The sequence below is a fragment of the Corythoichthys intestinalis genome, chromosome 3 (assembly GCF_030265065.1).
Source record: "Corythoichthys intestinalis isolate RoL2023-P3 chromosome 3, ASM3026506v1, whole genome shotgun sequence".
In the NCBI taxonomy this organism is placed as follows: Eukaryota; Metazoa; Chordata; class Actinopteri; order Syngnathiformes; family Syngnathidae; genus Corythoichthys; species Corythoichthys intestinalis.
In genome coordinates this window covers 24374167-24396283 of record NC_080397.1, presented here as the reverse complement: position 1 = coordinate 24396283, position 22117 = coordinate 24374167, and the positions used below count along the sequence as shown (strand labels likewise).

The following is a 22117-nucleotide window of genomic DNA, read 5'->3' as shown; positions in this document are numbered from 1 at the left end:
GAGTTGAATCGTTCACTGCAGCATGTACTGTATGTGTATCTGTTTTGTCTTTCCCAGGAGAAGCAGTATGTGGGCTTTGCCACTCTGCCCAACCAAGTGCATAGGAAGTCTGTGAAGAAAGGCTTTGATTTCACGCTCATGGTGGCAGGTCGGTTCCTCTTCTTATCAACTTATTACCTTTGTGATGAGTACTGTAAGCATGTTTTTTCCTATAGTGCTTTCATAGCTGTACCGAAGGGCTTTCAACAATGCAAAGCAAAAAAAACCAAACTGCTTTAACCTATTTGACACTTGAAACAGTTGGAGTTGAAAGAGGTTTGAAGTGACTAGTGTTGCAAACTGGACACATTATTTTATACACTTGAATGATGTATAGAGTTCAAACACAGTAATGAGACCTTTGTAGAGCAAGTGACTTTTTTGTACTTAACATTAATTAAAAACATTAATTTCATTTTTATGATGTGTAACAGTGGAAAAAAATGTGAATAAAAGCCAGTATTTCCTGAACGTAGGTGAAATAGCCATTGTCAGACATTTTCAAATACCAGTACTATTTTAGTCAATCAAATGCAAATATTTCAGATTTCTCACTTACTCATAGACATAGAGTGCTATCAATGGCAGCCAGTGAGTTCAATGAGTGTTCTCACTCATGTTTGTCAACACATTTGAAATATTCACTACAAGGACGTACATGAAAAGAAAATTAAAAATTTGATTTGTTTCAGTAGTTAAAGGGATCCACGGATAGAAAGGCTTTTAGTTCTTAAAAGATAAAGGTTATTATGAAGTGAAACCCCACTTGATGTTTTCGTTTTTATACAATTTGTAAAATTAGTTTAACTAGTAGGTCGCCATTGTTGTTGACGTCGCAGGGCGGTGACGTCACATGGTTACGGTGCCGGGCTTCCAGAGTATGACTCTAGCGAGATAAACATGTCATCTGTTCAACCCTTTAAATCTGAACCCGAGAGGAACATTAATGAGCCTGACAGCACCATCGATATTTCACAAAATGAGCAGCAAAAGCAAAATGAACCGGAAAGACGGGATTAGACGAGAGCAGAAAAAAAAACGGTGTTCTGCGAAACGTCGTACAAGAGGCGAATTTGACACCCAAAGTACTGCCGTGCGCTTACATCTTGTTTTGTTTGGATGCAAACAGACAGGCATACTAAAGATGCCTTAAGAAAATACCTAAACGTAGTAATATCAAATAAGGGTTGTTTAAATATGCTACGTGACTAATGTTGTCAACAGATCAACAATCTGCTTTAAAGCTACCACAAGAAAACACAATGCTTAAAAGTATGAGAGGGAAACACATGCAAAAAGTATTTTGAGGCAATTAAAAGGTAATAAAAGACTCAAAAACACAAATAATAAGTACTCGCCACTTTTAACCGATGTGTGGATGTGTTGGACGTCTCGCCGCGTAGAAGGAATTGGAATAACCCGGTAGTGTTCGTCTAGTGACCGTGACAATCTACGTCATCACCAGTGTTGTTAATAACGGCGTTACAATATAACGGCGTTACTAACGGCGTTATTTTTTTCAGTAGTGGGTAATCTAATTAATTACTTTTCTCATCTTGGCAACGCCGTTACCGTTACTGAGGACGGAAAGGCATGCGTTACTATGCGTTACTATATTGGTCGAAAAGTCTGAGGGAGACGGACTCACCGAGACGACAGAGCAGAGCAGGCAAGAAAGTTGTGACGCCGAGCAAACGCGATGCTAGGTAGCTCCAATAATACATGTTGTAGCCGATAGCCGCCAAACTACGCCCGCATGTTATAGTAGATATGGTAGACATGGTAGATAACAATTGTACTGTATATATATATAACTAGATGCAAAATGACAGACATGGCACTAAATGCGTTAGTAGATAGCCGCCATCTTAAAGCAGTAGGCTTTTTAGGAGCGCTCTGTTGTAGAGAACCTTCCTAGCGAACCTAAGTAACTTTTTATCTAAAATACGTCTAAATCGGCAAAATCTTGACTTGAATCTATCTTTAAATGATGAAACGGTTTTAAAACTTTCATATGTCAAAAGTAGAGAGAAGGGAACTAATGCAATAATGGGAGCAATTTTAACAACTTTTAACAGTTGATTCAGGGTAAAGGATTGGGCTCGGGCCAATTGTACCAAAAACCTCCATAAAAAACTTCACATAGTGTGGCCAATGTTGTGTTTTTTTTGTTTTTGTTTTTTTTTTGAGGGGAAAAAAAAAGTAATTATCACCAATTACTTTGCCAAGTAACTAATTACTCTTACATTCAGGTAATTGAGTTACTAACGCAATTACTTTTTGGGAGAAGTAATTTGTAACTATAATTAATTACTTTTTTTCAGTAAGATTAACAACACTGGTCATCACCCCGAGCCTCCATTACGCGCATAAAACATGGCGCTCTCCATAGGTCAAAACGTACTAAATATTACTGATTTTTCAATCAACGGAAATATTTTATGTGTTTCTAATAACATATTGTAGTAAAAGAGAACAATTGTTGCTTATTAGAGCCTATAAGTCTCTAAGTTCCCTTTGAATTTAAAAGGTGAATGTTAAATTATTAAGATTCATATCACGTAATAATTATACATATTTTATAATCTATTTAATGAAACATATTAGATATTAGTTTCCAGCTAACAAAAAAACAAATTCACCATCTCAAAAAATTAGGCAGATAAAAGTATTTTTTGGAGTGGGCCTTATAAAAATGATTTATTCTATTTTATAATTAAAATAAATATGATTTCTATTATTTTCCATGAGCTTAGCAACCACGACACAACTCTTTATGGACTCACCAGTCTCGGGGGAAGTTCATTCAGTTGTTGGACAATCAAGTCAGGTATAACTCACAAAGACCTCCTTGCCTCAGGCTCTCCTTTTAAGAATAAAATGGACCATATCGTGTCTAGTACCTAATGTTAAGGATGTCCACGACTCGATCACGTGATTGAAAATCGTGTTCTTTCACATAATTTTTTAAAGATCGGAATCTTCTAAAAAAAGATCGGGTTTTTAAAATGTATATACTTACTGATATTTTTAAGTATGAACTCATTGGCTGCCATTGCGCTCTTAAGATTTGTATTTTAATTTAAGGTTCTATGAAGCACCAAAATAAAATATACAAAAATATTGACGATAGAAACAAAAAAGTCTATGTTTTGTATCGGTACATGGTATCGAAAGATCCTCAAAATCAGGTGCAAAATACTGTATGTGGACGGGACAACTCTAGGTCATGCCATAATGTCACAATGTTCCAAAACATAAGACACCAACATGTCATCTCAGACGTCAATATATTATTATCAAGACGTCAGCATGCTCGTAAACTTAATTAATCCTGTGTAACATTTTGATAAAGCGGATTGTGCAAGTGCATGTGACATTGTCTCTTTTGAGTGAAATAATGTAAATGCTGTGTATTTACTGTATTCATAGTAAGGCTCACTCATTTTTTGTTGTTGTCGTTGCCCAATCAGGCGAATCGGGAATGGGCAAGTCCACGCTGGTCAACAGCTTGTTCCTCACAGACCTCTACAAAGACAGAAAGCTTCTGAATGCTGAGGGTAAGTCTCATAATGATCGGCTTTCACCGCTGACTGCTTTGATGGATGTGCTCCGAGGTTTTCTATTTATAGACTGACTTTGTCTTTTGTCACGTCAAACGGCCAAAGGACGTGACTCCCTCTCATCTGCTTGCTCTACTGAAAGCTCATATTGCATAGTATTACACACACACAAACGTGCAGTTTAACTCACTGGGTGCCATTGATGACGATAGATGAACAGTCCATTCAAAGTGGCAGCGAATGATCACCGATCATTTGCCTGTTCTGACACTTACTTTTTCTTCACGGAAATCAGAGCGAATCAACCAGACGGTGGAGATCATCAAACATACGGTGGACATAGAGGAGAAAGGAGTCAAGCTCAAGCTCACCATCGTGGACACGCCGGGTTTCGGAGATGCTGTCAACAACAATGAGTGGTGAGCTGGGATGGCCCTTCTTTGCGGCTCAGCAGTCAGTGAACATGTTAATGTGTCTATGTGTAGCTGGAAGCCTATCACAGACTACATCGATCAGCAGTTTGAGCAGTACTTCCGAGATGAGAGCGGCCTCAATAGGAAGAATATCCAGGACAACCGGGTCCACTGCTGCCTCTACTTCATCCCCCCATTTGGGCATGGGTAAGGACATACAGTATCTACACACGAATGATCCACATTTACAACCGCAATTCTAATGATTGCCGCATTGAATTAACCTATTTAAATTCTTCAGTTCATTGGTTTTATCTGTGCTAAGTAGATTTCACTACATGTATATTAAACTTCCATTTGTGTCGTCTAATCGTATTTCAGCCTTTATCTGTTGCCGTGTCAATCTAATCTGTACAGGGCCTTGAGAGTCACTAACGATGGCCCGTGTAACTCAAACTTCTTTGGCCGCCATTGACAGAAATGCCAGATCAACTTGAACTGGGAGGGCTGGGCAGCAAATGATCAGGTTTTGGTGTCAGTGACAGCAGTAGATGTCCAATTCATTTGAACTAAAAGTGATCATTCACTGCTAAACCCACCCAGTCCAAATGGATTGGGCGTCTATCAATGGTAGTAAATGAGTGAAATCAGGGGTGTCAGACTCATCTTTCTTGCAAGCCACATCGTAATTGTGGTTTCCTTCGGGGAGGGCTGTTACGTCTGCCAACTTGGGTTGCCAAGATTCCTTAACAACATCGAAAACTAATCGATTATCAAATTAATTGGATACTATTTTGTAGGGGTGTAACGGTACACAAAAATCTCGTACGTACCTCGGTTTTGACGTCACAGTTCGGTTCATTTTCGGTACAGTAAGAAAACAAAATGCAAAATCTAAATGTGCTAGTTGTTTATTACACACCTTTGTGCTTTCAACAATAGGAACATTAGCCTATACAAAGCTAGAATTCTGCTCAAAAAGTAGCGGGTATTTAAAGATAATCCAACAACAATTTGCCTTTCAGACCCTGGGTATTCGTCAGCTTTCTTTCTGAAAGAAAGAAGGAAAAAAAAGTCCTGTGCTAAAGAGAAAAGTAATCCCAATGACAAAGATTTTAACATGTATTTTACAAATGAAATGCCTCAATGAATCATTTCAATCATGGATTTTCTCAAGTTAAACCGCCACACAGAAATTAATAAATTTAATTGTGTAAGCAGGATCTGTGTATTATTCTTTTTAATTACAGGTGTCTTAGCTCATTTCAATTTATTTTATTTATATGGGCTATTATGTATTTTATTATGTGTTTATATTTTACAAATGTGATGTAGTATTCATTTATATTGTATATTTTATGTTGTATAGCTTTTGTTCCTATGTGAATATTAGTTCCTACTTGTTTTGTTGTGGTAGAAAGGTTTTGTATTGAACACGGGGCCGAGTTGGTTATTATTATACACAGCAGTAAATCAACAAAGACATGTCAACTGTGCCCCGATCTACCACTCAAGAGATCTGAAGGACTCAAAAAGTGGTTTACGAACGATTGCATATTTGAAAATCGACCGGATCCACCGTATTTTTACACGAATGACTTCCGGTCTGCCCGATCCTAGCTACCGTTAGTAGTATTGACGCATGAGGGTCGCCTCTCGCGTCAAATAATAAACTTTGCCGTTCTTTTTGCACGTGTCGTGTTGAGCTGCTTCTAACACGCGGCCACGCTGCGGCTGGTGTGCATTGGCTGATTGACTTTATCGCCTGCGTTTCACTGCGTTCTCGCGGTGGCCACATTGTCGCGCCTTTGACGTTTCTGGGTTATACTGTCCTACCGTGTTGGTCCTCATTATAGTAGAGAAGACGGAGTAAATATAATCTACACCAAGAAACTGTAACCCGATCGACTCACAGCCTCGAAAAGTAAGGGTTACATTACGTCAGAAACTTGTTCGGTACTCCTCCGTTCCGGACCGAACACCACGTACCGAAACGGTTCAATACAAATACATGTACCCTTACACCCTTACTATTTTGATAGTTGATTAATTGTTTAGAGCAGATATGTCCAAAGTCCGGCCCGGGGGCCAAATGCGGCCCGTGGACAAATTTCATCCAGCCCCCAGCCTCTGTCATAAAATCAATAACGTCTAGCCCACACACAGACCTAATAAATTGGTCAGCAGTACTGCTACCGGCATATGAAGTAGCTTACACGCTAAATGCTGCTCCTCATTTACCCACTAAAAGGCAGCAGCACTCTAAGCAACATTACCCTGTGTGACCCTTTACTCCCAATTTTCTAAAATGGCGACAATCAACAAAAATAAGAAAGTTGACTGCGATGGCCGACGCTTCAAGGATAGGTGAAAATTAGACTATTTCTTCACTAAGATACGCAACAACTGTGTCTGCCTCATTTGCAAAGAGACAGTCGCTGCTTTTAAATTGTTCAATGTGAGGCGATATTACCAAACAAGAAATGCTGACACAGAGGTTGCGCTAGACTTTTTCGTTGTCTGTCATTTTGACTGACAGTGTCATAAAAATCCAGTCATAATCTATTTTTACCCGTCACTTACATTTTTAAAATGATAATAATGACATATTCAATAGTATTTAGTTTTCATTCATTTTTAATTAATATTCTGTCCGAACAAGCTTAACAAGAGGCAAACAGACAGCGGAGTGCACCAATCAGCGACGGGCAGACGTGCCGTTAGCAAAGCGACGAGGGCAGGACGAGGGACTTGCACGCGGAAGTAAACATACGAGGAGAACGGAGTTTATTCAACATGGCTAGCGCGAGACAGACTGTTGTCAATGACTCGTGTCGATGTGTTTTAGCTCATTTAAAACAGAATTTACCGCGGATTGGAACATATTCTCGGCTCTCCCGTTCGCCATCCGTGTTGTTATAGAGACGACTTTCGGCGCGCAAGAGTGACGTTGCTCGTGAAGAACACGTCACGCAAATAAACAAATCTGATTTGTCGATTGATTTTGTACCTACTCGAGAGGCTGTGTCCCAGACTTTTCTCAGTGTTTGAAAAATACAGGGAGAACAGTCTGGCCGTGCCAGGCAAACACTCAGTTGCCTTGACATTTTTCCGAGTAAGGCCAACGACGTCACGCATCAAGAGAGACAATAGCTAATTAATATGCTCACTCGCCACCCTGTGGTCTGGGGTGTGAATTGCAACCTGTCAAAATGACGGATGGACTTCAGTTTTTTCCGTCACCATTTTAAAAAACCGGTCAACGACGGAAAATATTCGGTTAACGCGACCCCTGCGCTGACATGTACGACAAGATTACTGGGAAAATACGTAGCAAGAAATTGAAGCAACTTGAAGCTAGTTTACTTTCACAGCAGTAGTATTTCACAAGAGCCAGAGAGTCGAAAGAGTACGCCACAAAGGGTAGTTGCGAGATTGTTGAAATTATGAATTCAAAAAAACAATAAAGCAAATGTGACACACAGAATGGCTTGCTAAAATTTGCTTAAATATATAGTTCTACGTAAAGGACGTCAGCCCAGGTCGGCCCCACACATTTTTACCACACCAAATCTGGCCCCCTTTGCAAAAAGTTTGGACACCCCTGGTTTAAAGCAAGGGTCGACAAACTTTAACACTCAAAGAGCCATTCCAACAGTTTCCACAGAAATGACATCACTGGCAGCCGCACGTAAATACAGTATTAACATTTGGAATGATTATGTCAGATCAACTGTATGTATACATAGAAATTAGGGGTGGGAAACTCTTGGTACTCCATGATATGATACGATACGAAGCTCACGATAACGATCATGATATGGCAATACAACGATTATGGGTACATTGGTCAGGAAATCATTCTAGGATATTCTACAAAACAACTAATAAACAGAAAAACAAGCCATCTTCATCCTTCTACTGTAAATTTATCATTAGTAAATGTCCGATCCATTTGAACTGGGAGGGTGGAAGTGAATGACCCCATCCCACTTCAAATGGGCCCCTCCCACCGCTGTGGCCATCAGTGGCAGCTAATGCCTCGTAACGAGGTCATTTTGGGCCACTATTATGGTGGAAGATTTTGTTAGTAACTTGTTTTTTTTTTTTTTTTTTTTTTTTTTTTTTTTTTAAACCTTGACACTTCTTTAAAACGATATCGATAACCTTTTGGGATGCGAAGTCTCACAATATATCACACTAATACAAATTATATACATCTCTCTCTCTCTCTCTCTCGCTCTCTCTCCATACATGTATTTATCTATGGTGCATATTTGACTTAATAATCAAGTTTAGTCTCCTTTTAGTACACGATCAAGTGTTCACTTTTTACACACTTTTATCCACAGAACACTCACGCAAGTCATGAATTCACCGACTATGTAAAGTCACAGGCACCACTTGATTCACAAAAGACTTCCGAGTGGTAAACTCTGACTTTATATAGACCTGTGTGAGTGAACTGAGTAATATGAAGTTTGCCACTTGGAAGGATTACCCAGAAGTTGTTGTGCCCATGAATGGTCTTGTGGGTACGCCTTCTGAGTGGCAACCATGATTTTAGATAGTTGGTGAATTACTGTCCTATGTGAGTGTTCTGTTAACAAAACAGTGAGCCTTACTTAATCTGCCTGCTTTGAGAAAGTTGAACTTCTTTAATATCACAAGCGCCAGAATAACCCCTGGTTTAAAGACTTAGGTGACCTTTTTTTTTTGTTGACCCAGATTGCGTCCAGTGGATGTTGAATTCATGAAAGCTCTACACGAAAAGGTAAACATCATCCCGCTCATCGCCAAAGCCGACTGCCTCACACCCAGCGAAATCAAGAAGCTGAAGGACCGAGTGAGTGCAACCTGTACATATACTTTCACAGTGTGCTTGATGCTACGATACTGATGTGAATGTGCGTACTCGAGGGCAGGTACGAGAGGAAATCGACAAGTTTGGCATTAAAGTCTATCAGTTCCCTGAATGTGACTCAGATGAGGATGAGGAGTTCAAACAACTTGACAAAGAGCTGAAGGTGAGCATTGATCACGTCACTTACAATGCTTTACTAAAATACTTTTTTTAGACATTTCAAATTGCTGGCGAAAACCTTTGTCTGTAAAGCGTGATTTATCTAAATGAGTGATTGTAGAAATATCTGGAGAACCAGGAGGGCTAAAATAAAGTAAGTACTGGCATAATTTAGAAATAATAAAATGTGTAATTAAATACGTTATTATTTCAACACTTATTTATTTGTTTTTCATTTTTATCTGCACAAACCCTGCTAAGTTGATGCGCACCGAGTTTGATGGGTGAATGACAGATTAAATTATTTCATGTTGCACAAGGGTAAAAGAATACCAAAAAAAATCCCAAAAAAGTGGGAAAAATCTGTTCAACAAAATCAAACTTGAAATGAAAAAATTGTAGTTGTCCTGATCACATACAGTGGGGCAAATAAGTTAGTCAACCACTAAGTGTGCAAGTTCTCCCACTTGAAAATATTAGAGAGGCCTGTAATTGTCAACATGGATAAACCTCAACCATGAGAGACAGAATGTGGAAAAAAAAAAAAAAACAGAAAATCAAATTGTTTAATTGTTAAAGAATTTATTTGCAAATCATGGTGGAAAATAAGTATTTGGTCAATAACAAAAGTTCATCTCAATACTTTGTTATGTACTCTTTGACGGCAATAACGGAGGCCAAACGTTTTCTGTAACTCTTCACAAGCTTTTCACACACTGTTGCTGGTATTTTGGCCCATTCCTCCATGCAGATCTCCTCTAGAGCAGTGATGTTTTAGGGCTGTTGTTGGGCAACACGGACTTCCAACTACCTCTTCACCCCGTGGCGTTAAAATGATCACAAGAACGGTGAGCAAAAATCCCAGAACCACACAGGGGGACCTAGTGAATGACCTACTGAGAGCTGGGACCACAGCAACAAAGGCTACTATCAGTAACCCAATGCGCCGCCAGGGACTCAAGTCCTGCACTGCCAGACGTTTCCCTCTGCTGAAGAAAGTACACGTCCAGGCCCGTCTGCGGTTCGCTAGAGAGCATTTGGATGATCCAGAAGAGGACTGGGAGAATATGTTATGGTCAGATGAAACCAAAATAGAACTTTTTGGTAGAAACACAAGTTCTCGTGTTTGGAGGAAAAAGAATACTGAATCCCACCATACCCACCGTGAAGCATGGGGGTGGGAACATCATGCTTTGGGGCTGTTTTTCTGCAAAGAGACAAGGATGACTGATCTGTGTAAAGGAAAGAATGAATGGGGCCATGTATCGAGAGATTTTGAGAGAAAATCAAGGGCATTGAAGATGAGACTTGGCTGGGTCTTTCAGCATGACAATGATCCCAAACACATAGCCAGGGCAACAAAGGAGTGGCTTCGTAAGAAGCATTTCAAGGTCCTGGAGTGGCCTAGCCAGTCTCCAGATCTCAACCCCATAGAAAATCTGTGGAGGGAGTTGAAAGTCCGTGTTGTCCAACGACAGCCCCAAAACATCACTGCTCTAGATAAGCTCTGCATGGAGGAATGGGCCAAAATACCAGTAACAGTGTGTGAAAAGCTTATGAAGAGTTACAGAAAACGTTTGGCCTCCGTTATTGCCAACAAAGGGTACATAACAAAGTATTGAGATTAACTTTTGGTATTGACCAAATACTTACTTTCCATCATGATTTGCAAATAAATTCTTAAAAAATCAAACAATGTGTTTTTGTTTTTTTTCTACATTCTGTCTCTCATGGTTGAGGTTTACCCATGTTGACAATTACAGGTCTCTCTAATATTTTCAAGTGGGAGAACTTGCGCAATTAGTGGTTGACTATATACTTATTTGCCCCACTGTATTTTTGAGTTTGAATCCAAGTCACCTGATTTTGAGTATCTGCCGATACCGAGTACCGATCTGACACTTCGACAATTTTTTTATTTAATAATTTATTACAAAGAATACTTTTTTTTTTTTTTTTTTTTTTACAATTTCCTTGTCCATCTTGGATAATTTTGTTGTTTTGTCACCATTAAAAAAAGTCCTAATAACCCAGTCTTCTTCACCCGATAAATTATTTATTTGTATTTTGACACTCCTGGTCCTCTATAGAAATAAGTCTGTACATGTGCGCAGGAGTGCACCCCATTCGCCGTGATTGGCAGTAACACAGTGGTGGAAGCTCGAGGACAACGAGTACGAGGGCGGCTGTACCCCTGGGGAATCGTTGAAGGTGCTTACAATATTATTACTTTTTTACCTCCAGATCACATTCTTAAAAATAATGTTTTTTGTGGAATGTGTTTATGCCACGCAGTGGAAAACCAATCCCACTGTGACTTTGTGAAGCTTAGGAACATGCTGATCCGCTCGCACATGCACGATCTCAAAGATGTCACATGTGACGTCCACTATGAGAACTACAGAGCGCAGTGCATACAGGAGATGACAAGGTATGGTGTGTTTCTTAACACGGAGGAGCTGTCAGGGACAGTATTGATGGCTTCACCTATTTATATGCAGGGCCGGCCCTAGTTAGTCAACTAGTTGTCCTAGGGGAAAGTGTAGCGAGAAGAAAATATTGTATATTTTGTAAATATTTTTTCACAAGTTAAAGGTCCACATTAGTCACTTTTAAACTGCATCTGATATTCCCGCCGTATAGTGTTTAAAAATAAAAATAAATAATAGGTAGGGCAGGGGTCGGCAACCTGCGGTTCTTCAACCTGTTGCCCTGTGGCAGGTTATACAGTCATAACACCCAAAACAGACTGAGAGTTTCTTTCCAAGAGCTGTCACCATACTCAACTCAAGATTGCCCTAAAATGTCACTGTCATTGCACTGCTTATGCCACTACATTGTCACATGCATCTCACTAAGTAATACGTTCTCAGATATCTGTCCCAATCTGGGTACAGCTTATACCATATTTGTACAGTTACATTACAGCATTTTTGCACTTTTTCATCAATATCTACGCGCAAAATGTCTTTTGCGCCCTCGTATCAAGTGAGCAATCTGCCTCCATGTCTGAGTACAGTGGTACCTCTACATACAATTGCTTAGACACACGATCTTTTCGACATTCGACGTAAATTCTGCTCGCCATTTGTTTCTACATCCGACGACATGCTCGAAATACGACGATTTATCACAGTGCTGTTGTTTCTGTTTTCCCGCAAGACGGACACACGACGGATTTTCTTGCAAGAGAAATCATCATAGGTTCCAAGAAGGTTAGTGCAGGTGGTGACACTTACCATTAAAATGAAGATGGAAATGATAGAAAAATATGAGCGTGGTGTGCGCGTCCGTGAACTGCCTTGACAATATGGTCGTAGAATGTCTGCGATCTCGACGGTCCTCCTCCGACCTCCGTTTGACAGTCTTTTAAATTCAGGTGACCAGTATTATTTTGGTAACATCGCCAAAGAAATCGCCAGCTTCGTTAGGTTTTTAATCATTTATTTCAGAACTTGTGCAACACAACACCTACTGTTTGCCGGAGTTGGAGAAAGTAAAATCTCTACTGCACTTATCTCACTGTCACGTCACCCACGAGGTGCATTCAGGTACAGCACACAAAACAAATCCGCCACATTACAACTCGATTCGTTACATTATGACAGAAATTATTATTATATTATTAGTCAGATTTTTATTCATAGTTTATTTGTTTTGTGATGTGTAATTGTCATTTGTAATTGTACCAGCAGTATTGATTAAGGATTTAGGTTAGGTTCTCAGGCTCTGGAACAAATTAATGGAATTATAATGTATTCTTATGGGAAAATCCTGCTCGACGAACGACCATTTCAACTTACAAACAAGGTACTGGAACGAATTAACTTCATATTTAGAGGTACCACTGTACTGTAAATTGTCATATACACATTGTTATATTACCACTACATCACCACCTACTGCTAGTCACTTATTCACTGTATTCTAGGGCTGTCAAAATAATCGCGTTAACGGTCGGTAATTAATTTTTTAAATTAATCACGTTAAAATATTTGACGCATTTAACGCACATGCCCTGCTCAAACAGATTAAAATGACAGCACAGTGTCATGTCCACTTGTTACTTATGCTTTTTGGTGTTTTTTCGCCCTCTGCTGGCGCTTGGGTGCGACTGTTTTTATGGGTTTCAGCACAACATGAGCATTGTGTAATTATTGACATCAGCAATGGCGAGCTTCTAGTTGATCTTTTGAGTGAAAATTTTACGAATTTAATTAAAACGAAAACATTAAGAGGGGTTTTAATATACAATTTCTATAACTTGTACTAACATTTATCTTTTAAGAACTACAAGTCTTTCTATCCATGGATCGCTTTAACAGAATGTTAATAATGTTATTGCCATCTTGTTGATTTATTGTTATAATAAACAAATACAGTACTTATGTACCGTATGGTGAATGTATATATCCGTCTTGTGTCTTATCTTTCCACTCCAACAATAATTTACAGAAAAATATGGCGTATTTTATAGATGGTTTAAATTGCGATTAATTACGATTAATTAATTTTTAAGCTGTAATTAACTCGATTAAAAATTTTAATCGTTTAACAGTCCTACTTTATTCCTAATCTGTGTACACTGGAACATGTTTTTATATGAGCCTTATTGTACTTTTGCCCGTTTTATGTGGTGCACATTATGGCAAAGCTATAAATCTCATTATACTATGTACAATGACAATATATCTATTCTATTCTATTCTATTCTATTCTATTCTATTCTATTCTATTCTGTGAGCCCTCTGATGCGGCTCAGTTTTAAAAATAAAACATGTGTATTTAATGAAAACATATTGTGGCGCTTGCAAGATTTGACAAAGGAATTTAGCTTCTCTTAAGAAAGCAGAACAAGTCAGGCTTTCTTTCCTTGTGTCTTTGTTAACAGAACACTCATGCAGGTCATGAATTCACCAACAATGTAAAGTCACAATGCTACTCGGAAGGTGTATGAAATCATATAATTTTTAAAATGACTGTTGATCTGAAGGCTGAGCTAATCAAGTCTTTGATAGTGTATTACCAATTAATGCTGAATACAGTGTGTAATAAACTATTTTTCCCGAATACTGGAATGAGCCAAGTGCTGATGCTGTGGATTTCAGTCCAGATTGTGCTATTTCACCACCTCTGTCTGTTTATCCAGTAAACTGGCCCAGGACAATCGCATGGAGAGCCCCATCCCTATCTTGCCGCTGTCCACCCCGGATGTGGACACTGAAAAACTGATTAAAATGAAAGATGAGGAGGTAAGATCATACACCTCCCTCCCACAATCTCATTCACTGTCATTGACGATGGTAGAGGAGAGGGGCTGGCAGCACTACTGCCACTATAAATGAATTGGATGTCCATCGCCATCAATGGCAGTTATTGTACTAAAATAAAATTTAAATATGGCGGAAAACACAGACAGGACTGAAAAAGCAGTTTCTGCTCTTGCACTCCTCTTTAAAAGAAACTGCTGTATTTTAAGCCAAAACAACTGTTGTGTTTGATAGAACAATATGTCTATATGCTGTCATAGCAGATTCATCGCGCATTAAGCCCTCAAACTATTTTTAATTTGTTAGTTTTACCCTGGAAAGCCCCATTTACAGACGTCACGCAACCGCTTTTGTTTCAACCCAGCCATAAAACTAAGGTAATTAATCATATTTATTATTAAAAATGTCTGTCATTTTTAGCTTAGAATCATTAATTGATGTGTAATATTTCGTTTTAAAAAAAAAAGGACTTCAAAAATTATTTACTCGCATAGTTTAAACTTTTACACAAATTACGTCACAATGAAAAAAATGGTGTCTGTAAAAAAGTCACAGATATCTACCTCATAACTATCGCTTCATTGTATTTTTTTTGTTACTGTCGCATTTTCTCCGATATGTTAATGTTAAATAATGGATCCAAACAGAGAAAAATTGAAAAAAAAAAAAAACGTTTAAAAGGGTAAATATATGAAAACGAAAATCTCGACTACTCCTTGATGTCTGCGATTTCTCCATCGCGACCCTTGTTATATTACCATGTTTCACCCATAAAATTCCCCCAAAAATCTCTCTCTCTCACCTCCAGATAGGGTTTCGCTGTTTAATTTTTTTTTTAAATGCCCTCCAGTTCCAAATTTTTCTTCCCCCAGAAAATTGAGATTTCAATGATATATACATATATATATTTCCGAGGTGACTTGATGTTCCGCTCTGAGACACCCAATTTGGCCAAATTTCAAAATTGTCCTCTATGCATGTGTGATACATCATTGGAAAGCTGAAAATCTCAATTTTCTAGGGGAAGAAAAATTTTGAACAGGAGGGCATTTAAAAAAAAAAAAAAAAAAATTTTAAACAGCAAAACCCTATCGAGAGGCGAGCGCACGCGAGAGCAGAATTACAGACGCCATGACTTTAACGAGATATTATCGCGTACTGAGTGTTAAGACACAGTTGTGAAGTCCCACATCTGGATTTTTTGGGGGATTTTATGGGTGAAACATGGCAATATAACAAGGGTCGCGATGCAGAAATCGCAGACATCAAGGAGTGGTTGAGATTTTCTTTTTCATATATTTACCTCTTTAAACTTTTTTTTTCCATTTTTCTTTGTTTGGATCGATTATTTATCATCTAACATTTCGGAGAAAATGTGACATGAAAAAAAAAAAATGCAATTAAGCGATAGTTATGAGGTAGATATCCGTGACTTTTTTTACGGATGCCATCTTTTTTCATTGTGACGTCATTTGTTTAAAAGTTTGAAATATGCGAGTGAATAATTTTTTAAAGTGTTTTTTTTTTTTTTAACAAAATATTAGACATCAATTAATGATTCTAAGTTAAAAATGACAGACATTTTGAATAATAAATATAATGAATTATCTTAGTTTTATGGCTGGGTTAAAACAAAAGCGGTTGCGCGACGTCCGTAAACGGGGCATTCCAGGGTAAAACGGACAAATTAAAAATTGTTCGGGGGTTTAATGAGCCATGAATCTGCTATGACAGCATATAGACATATTGTTCTATCAAACACAACAGTTGGTTTGGCTTAAAAAACAGCAGTTTCTGTTAAAGAGGAGTGCAAGAGCAGAAACTGCTTTTTCAGTCTTGTCTGTGTTTTCTGCCATATACATTTACTTGACTAAGAGCTTCTTCTCATGTGTGTGTGCCAACAGCTGAAGAGAATGCAAGAGATGCTGACTAAAATGCAGCAACAGATGCACGAGAAAGACTAGCCATGAAGTCAAACACGACAAATTTTTGGTTTGTACATTCAAGTTCAGTTAGGTGCTTTTTTACAGCTCGTCTGCCTGGTTATTCGCTTCGTTCGAGGCCCCCTCCCACACGACACCCCCAGCTGTGGTTTAACCATATTAAAACCTAACTTAGTCAGGGTACGACATTTAGAGTTGAATGGTGTTTTTTATTCAGTGTGTAAGGGAGTGACCGTGTCATTAAGTCTCTGATCTGGTGTCCACAATATCCCTTTTAGTCTTTGCACAATGTCTTTCTCATCTATTTAAATGAATATGGTGATCATAAGGAATGCATTATTTATATCAGTTTTGGATGTGGAGCAGCTTTTTTTGTCATTGGTTCGCTGCTTTTTAACTGCACTTAATGCCAGATGTCAAATGTGAACTTTGAACGCAAATCATAATCAAAACATTTTTTGTGTTTTTTGCTTTAGTAAATAGTGGATAATTGATGCTTTTTTTTTTTTAATTGTGAATTTTGTCATGAAGAAGAGCAGCGTGTGAATGAGTACAAACAAAAGTGCATCTTCCTTCTGTCCAATATGACAAATAATAAACGTGTTCCTCCTCTTTCTGTAAATGAAGTTGTGCATTCTTTCCGGCTGTCGTCAAACTTGTGGGATGTTATCGTTTGAATAATTTATCTGTAGCAGCCATTCTTCCTTCATTACAGACACAATGGAACATAATGGTGTCTGTGTCTTGGAGGATATTAGCAGTTAGTTTGAGGTTAAAGATTTTTTTTTTCTATGCTCAAAAGGGGAAGATTTGTACTTGTTTTTTTAATGGTAAGTTTGAAATATAAACACAAAAATATACTGTATATATTGAAAAAATACAGTATTTTGGTACAAACAGAAGGAAAGATATAGAAATTAATAAATATGAATAACAGCCGTTCTCCGAGTTCGCTGGGCTCTTTGGGATAGTATTCAAAACAATCAATGGCAAAGTACAATTCTGTTTTTAACTTTTAAAGGGACAGACAACACCGTTATTTTGGGTAACCCAGCAGAAAGAATATTGTTTAATAATTGGAGAACCCCCCCCCCCCCCCCCACACACACACACACAGAATTACGTTTTCTGGTGGATACATTGCAGACAACTCCTTAAAACTAGTTAAATTCCCTTGTTTACATTGTAAATCTACTAGAAATAAGTGAAATTATCTGCCAGCGCTTCAAGTAAATTTTCCTCAGATTTCTTGAAAAAAAAAAAATAGCTAGCTAAAAATAAGATTAAAAGACAAATTTTAAGCAATAAATTATTTTATTTAATCTAAAAAAAGCTTGCTTGTCAGAAATGTTCTTAATTCAAGAATATACATTGTTCAAAACATTATTTGAAAGCGATATTTCTCGATTTAGGTGAAAAATTACCAACTTTTAGATGAATGGCTTAATAAAAACAAATAGTAATATTTACTTAAAGTAAATGGAAAATTTTGACACATTAAACTGTTAAGTAGTCTTTAACACTCAAAACAAGATGTAGAAAACGATTGGACTTGATTTAAGAAAATTTGAGATGGTGTAAAATTGCACTCTAATAGTAGCAAGAAATGCACGTAAAAGCCATTTGACTTTTAATCAATTCTGCTACTAATTTAGTCAATTTTATTCGAGTATTGCTTCCCTTTCATGTGAGGTCATTAATACCATTGTCACATGCACTTGTGTTCGAGTCTATCAGTATGTACAGTGCTGGCCAAAAGTATTGGCACCCCAGCAATTGTCAGAAAATGCTCAATTTTTCCCAGAAAATGATTGCAATAACAAATGCTTTGGTAGTAATGTCTTTATTTATTTTGCTTGCAATGAAAAAACACAAAAGAGAATGAAAAAAATCATTATCATTTTACACAAAACTTCAAAAATGGGCCAGACAAAAGTATTGCCATCCTCAGCCTAATACTTGGTAGCAAAACCTTTGAACAAAATAACTGTGAACAACCGCTTCCGGTATCCATCAATGAGATTCTTACAATGCTCCGCTGGAATTTTAGACCATTCTTTTTTGGCCAACTGCTCCAGGTCTCTTTGAAGGGTGCCTTCTCCAAAATGCCATTTTCAGATCTTTCCGCAGGTATTCTATGGGATTCAGGTCTGGACTCATTGCTGGCCACTTAAAGTCTCCAGTGCTTTCTCTCAAAACATTTTATAGTGGTTTTTGAAGTGTGTTTTGGGTCATTGTCCTGCTCCGAGACCCATGACCTCTGAGGTAGACCCAGCTTTCTCACACTAGGCCCTACATTTTGCGGCAAAATTTGTTTGTAGTCTTCAGACCTCAATGCCATGCACACGGTCAAGCAGTCCAGTGCCAGAGGCAGCAAAGCAACCCCAAAACATCAGGGAGCCTCCGTCATGTTTGAATGTAGGGACCGTGTTCTTTTCTTGAAGGCCTCGTTTTTTTTCCCCTGTAAACTCTTATGTTGATGCATTTTCCCAAAAAGCTCTACTTTTGTCTCATCTGACCAGAGAACATTTTTCCAAAACGTTTTTGGCTTTCTCAGGTAAGTTTTGGCAAACTCCAGCCTGGCTTTTTTAAGTCTCTGGGTCTGAAGTCGGGTAGTCCTAGGTATCCTACCATAGAGTCCCTTTTCATTCAGACACAGACGGATAGTACGGGTTGACACTGTTGCACCCTTGGACTAAAGGACAGATTGAACTTGTTTGGATGTTAGACGAGGTTCTTTATCCACCACACGCACAATGTTTCGTTGAAATCTCTCGTTAATTTTTCTTTTCTGTCCACATCTCGGGAGATTAGCCACAGTGCCATGGGCTTTAGGCTTATTGATGACACTGCGCATGGTAGACACAGGAACATTCAGGTCTTTGGAGATGGACTTGTAGCCTTGAGATTGCCCATGCTTCCTCACAATTTTGTAGTTCTTTGGTTTTCTTTCCTTTCTATGGTACACACAAGGACACAGGACAGAGGTTGAGTCAACTTTAATCAATTTTAACGGGCTGCAAGTGTGATTTAGTTATTGCCACCACCCGTTATGTGCCACAGGTAAGTAACAGGTGCTGTTAATTACACAAATTAGAGAAGCATCACGATTTTTCAAAGGGTGCCAATACTTTTGTCCGGCCCATTTTTGGAGTTTTGTGTAAAATGATCATGATTTATTTTTTTTCTTATTCTCTTTTGTGTTTTTTCATTGCAAGCTAAATCAATGAGGATATTACTACCAAAGCATTTGTAATTGCAGTCATTTTCTGAGAGAAATTGAGCATGATCTGACAGAATTGCAGGGGTCCCAATATAAAAAAATTTTTGCCAGCACTGTATGTGAGTGGGTATACTGTAACTGGCATCACAAAGTGTCTGCGCCTATGTTGTGTTTAAACATATTCTATCATCAACTCTGAAAAACTTGTAAAATTGCATTCGTAAACACTTTGAGTCCTTCACCTTAGAATTTAATCTTTAAGAACAATTTGTTTGTAAACATATATTTAGCTAAAAAAAATTAATCTAACTTGGCACTTTGATATTGTGCAAGTGTACCTAATGTGGTTGTTGTTCAGTGGGGTCCCTCAATTATGAAAACATTGCATCAAGTTGACATTACTCATGAGAAGTGTAACTAACCTTGCATCATAAATTTTATTTCCCATTATTCCATCTGAATACTTAAACATTTTTTGCAGATGTTTCCGAACTTGGTAGCAGATCTACGTGACATATTTTGCAGATATATCTGCTACATTTTCCCTTTCAAGCTTGAAAATGAATATAAAATTCCACAAAAATAAACTGCATTTTCCCCCTTCAATGAATAAAACATTGAACGTTTAAGCTGTGTTGGTCACAAAATAATGACGAGCAATTCATTAGGACATGAATTTATGTGAAAATAAGGCGAGATAGAGTACGGCACACATCCTGTTGGAAACTTTATCAGCGAGGCCCAGCCGGCGGCTTCACACTCACTGCAGAGTTGAGGACAGCAACACTCTTTGACTGGTGACAACACACGGCGTTGATGGTGAGTCGCTATTCTTGAATATTTACACAAGAAACGTTGGAGGGAAGCTTGAAACAACCCGTCAATCAATTCTATAAACATGTTTAATGGTTGCATAAACCGTCTATTTTCTGTACTGCATATCCCAATAGGGTGTTATAGTGATTACATCATATTTGCTATAATTTTAGTGTTGCCTTTGGAGGACCCCTGATAGGACGCAAGTTCCCCACCCCAGATTTTGAGATACAGTAGATTGGCTCATAAGTGGTGACCTGAATGACACATCAGCATAAAGCTAGTTTCTCTCTTCAGTCACTGTTGAGGATGAAGGAGTTCCATCTTTTGTGTCTGCTCATCTTTGGTGGTCGAAGCTCATTGGCGTGCCCCCAACATTGCACCTGTCAAGGCAGTCAGGTGGACTGCAGCGCCAGGTCTCTTGTCTCTGCGCAGCTTCCCAGCGTCTTCCCCGCTTACACTGCCGAGCTGCGCCTCCATAACAACCGGCTGACCACCCTCCCCAACGGTCTCCTGGACCATCTCCCCGCCCTGCGCCAGGTCTCCCTGCACAGCAATCCGTGGGCATGCGACTGCGGGGTCCTCTACCTGCGGGCCTGGCTGAGGCGTCAACCTGCTGGAAGTCAACCCCATGTCAACTGCAGCTCCCCTCCGCGCCTCAGAGGGAGGCTGGTGGAGTATTTGACAGAGGAAGAGGTGCTGGACTCTTGCCACTACTGGTACTGTGACCTAGCTATGATTTCACAGGCGTTTCTCTTTGTCTTCGTCCTGGTGCAAGTGGCGCTGCTGGCCGCTGTGATCGTGTTCCTAAAGAAGTTCGAGAGGCTCTCCAAGGAAGCCAAGAGGACCGAAGAGGAGAGCCTCACAGCCGGGGAGGCTAATAGAAAATCAGTGCATTTGCCTTTAAATGAGTGGAGTAGCTAAAACTGCTGTGGTCAATAAAAAAATGGTAAAAAAAAAAAAAAAAAGTCTTTCTACATGCTAACATAGGCGGAGTTTGACTTTTAGGGCAGGGGGGGCACATGTTGATGACCGTGAAACGCAGTGTCAGCAATAAAATTACAGTAACTTACAAGAATATTTATAATAATTTGAAAATGAGCTTTTTTTTTTTTTTTGTTTCCCATCATTCTTGAGGGGAATTCTAAATCAGGCTGCTGGCAGGACAGCTATCCTTTTCGCCATGATCATCATCCATTGAATACGGTACGCCCGCCGGTGTCGTGCCAATGTAGTTACCGCAGTCAAAAATTGTATCCCCTGGGTGGAGCCATATGGAGGTAGATTTGTGTCTTCATTATTCGATCCAAAAAAAGTTGCTTCAATCAAAATATATTTTTTCAATGTAAAAAAAAAAGTAACTTCAATCAACAAAAAATTGTTTGAATGCAAAAATAAATTAAAAAAAAAAAAAAAGTTTTTGAAAGCTATTTTTATTTGATTTTTTTGTTTTTTTTTTATTGAAGCAACTTTTTTGATTGAAGTAATGTTCTTTTGTGTTTGGGCCACATTTTGGCTAGGACTTTTGTGTATTTATTATTCAATCAAAAAATATGTTGCTTACTTGCTTCACACAAAAAATATATATTTTCAAAAGAAAAATCACTTCAATCAACAAAAGAAAAATTTCAATCATAGAAAAAAGTTTTTGAATGTGAAAAAATATTAGAGACTCAAAAATTTGCATTTGAACACTTCATTTTTCATTAAAAAAGTTCTTTGATTTTCGCAATCCTTTTTGTGTTTGGGCCATATTATGGATAATCCCCAAAATAATATTTTCAATCAAAGAAAAAAATCATTTGAAAAATAAAATTGCCCTCACCT

General features: G+C 38.4%; 2 protein-coding genes across 4 annotated transcripts in view; both read left to right on the top strand.

Moving 5' to 3' along the window:
• septin5a (septin 5a) overlaps positions 1 to 16863 on the top strand; it is a 38970-nt gene extending 22107 nt beyond the window's left edge. For both annotated transcript variants that reach the window (XM_057832176.1, XM_057832175.1), the window contains 10 exons: positions 58 to 148; positions 3513 to 3599; positions 3898 to 4021; positions 4088 to 4222; positions 8744 to 8861; positions 8941 to 9042; positions 11153 to 11249; positions 11334 to 11469; positions 14188 to 14290; positions 16213 to 16863. In XM_057832176.1, coding sequence (XP_057688159.1) covers positions 58 to 148; positions 3513 to 3599; positions 3898 to 4021; positions 4088 to 4222; positions 8744 to 8861; positions 8941 to 9042; positions 11153 to 11249; positions 11334 to 11469; positions 14188 to 14290; positions 16213 to 16272 — 1053 coding nt within the window. In that variant the 3' untranslated portion in view covers positions 16273 to 16863. The remainder of the gene's footprint in view (positions 1 to 57; positions 149 to 3512; positions 3600 to 3897; positions 4022 to 4087; positions 4223 to 8743; positions 8862 to 8940; positions 9043 to 11152; positions 11250 to 11333; positions 11470 to 14187; positions 14291 to 16212) is intronic.
• A 3352-nt stretch (positions 16864 to 20215) lies between these two features.
• gp1bb (glycoprotein Ib platelet subunit beta) lies at positions 20216 to 22105 on the top strand. 2 transcript variants are annotated; one of them, XM_057832468.1, is made up of 2 exons: positions 20216 to 20293; positions 20588 to 22105. In XM_057832468.1, exons 1-2 carry the CDS (start codon positions 20291 to 20293, stop codon positions 21212 to 21214), a joined length of 630 nt encoding a protein of 209 aa, XP_057688451.1. In that variant the 5' UTR covers positions 20216 to 20290; the 3' UTR covers positions 21215 to 22105. The 2 variants fall into 2 exon arrangements, with proteins under 2 accessions (XP_057688451.1, XP_057688450.1); XM_057832467.1 differs by having other exon boundaries at positions 20240 to 20293; positions 20464 to 22105.
• The last annotated feature ends 12 nt before the right edge of the window (positions 22106 to 22117 follow it).

Excerpts from the sequence above, each read along its gene's own strand:
- gp1bb (XM_057832467.1), top strand. The coding sequence starts at position 20,552 with ATGACACATCAGCATAAAGCTAGTTTCTCTCTTCAGTCACTGTTGAGG.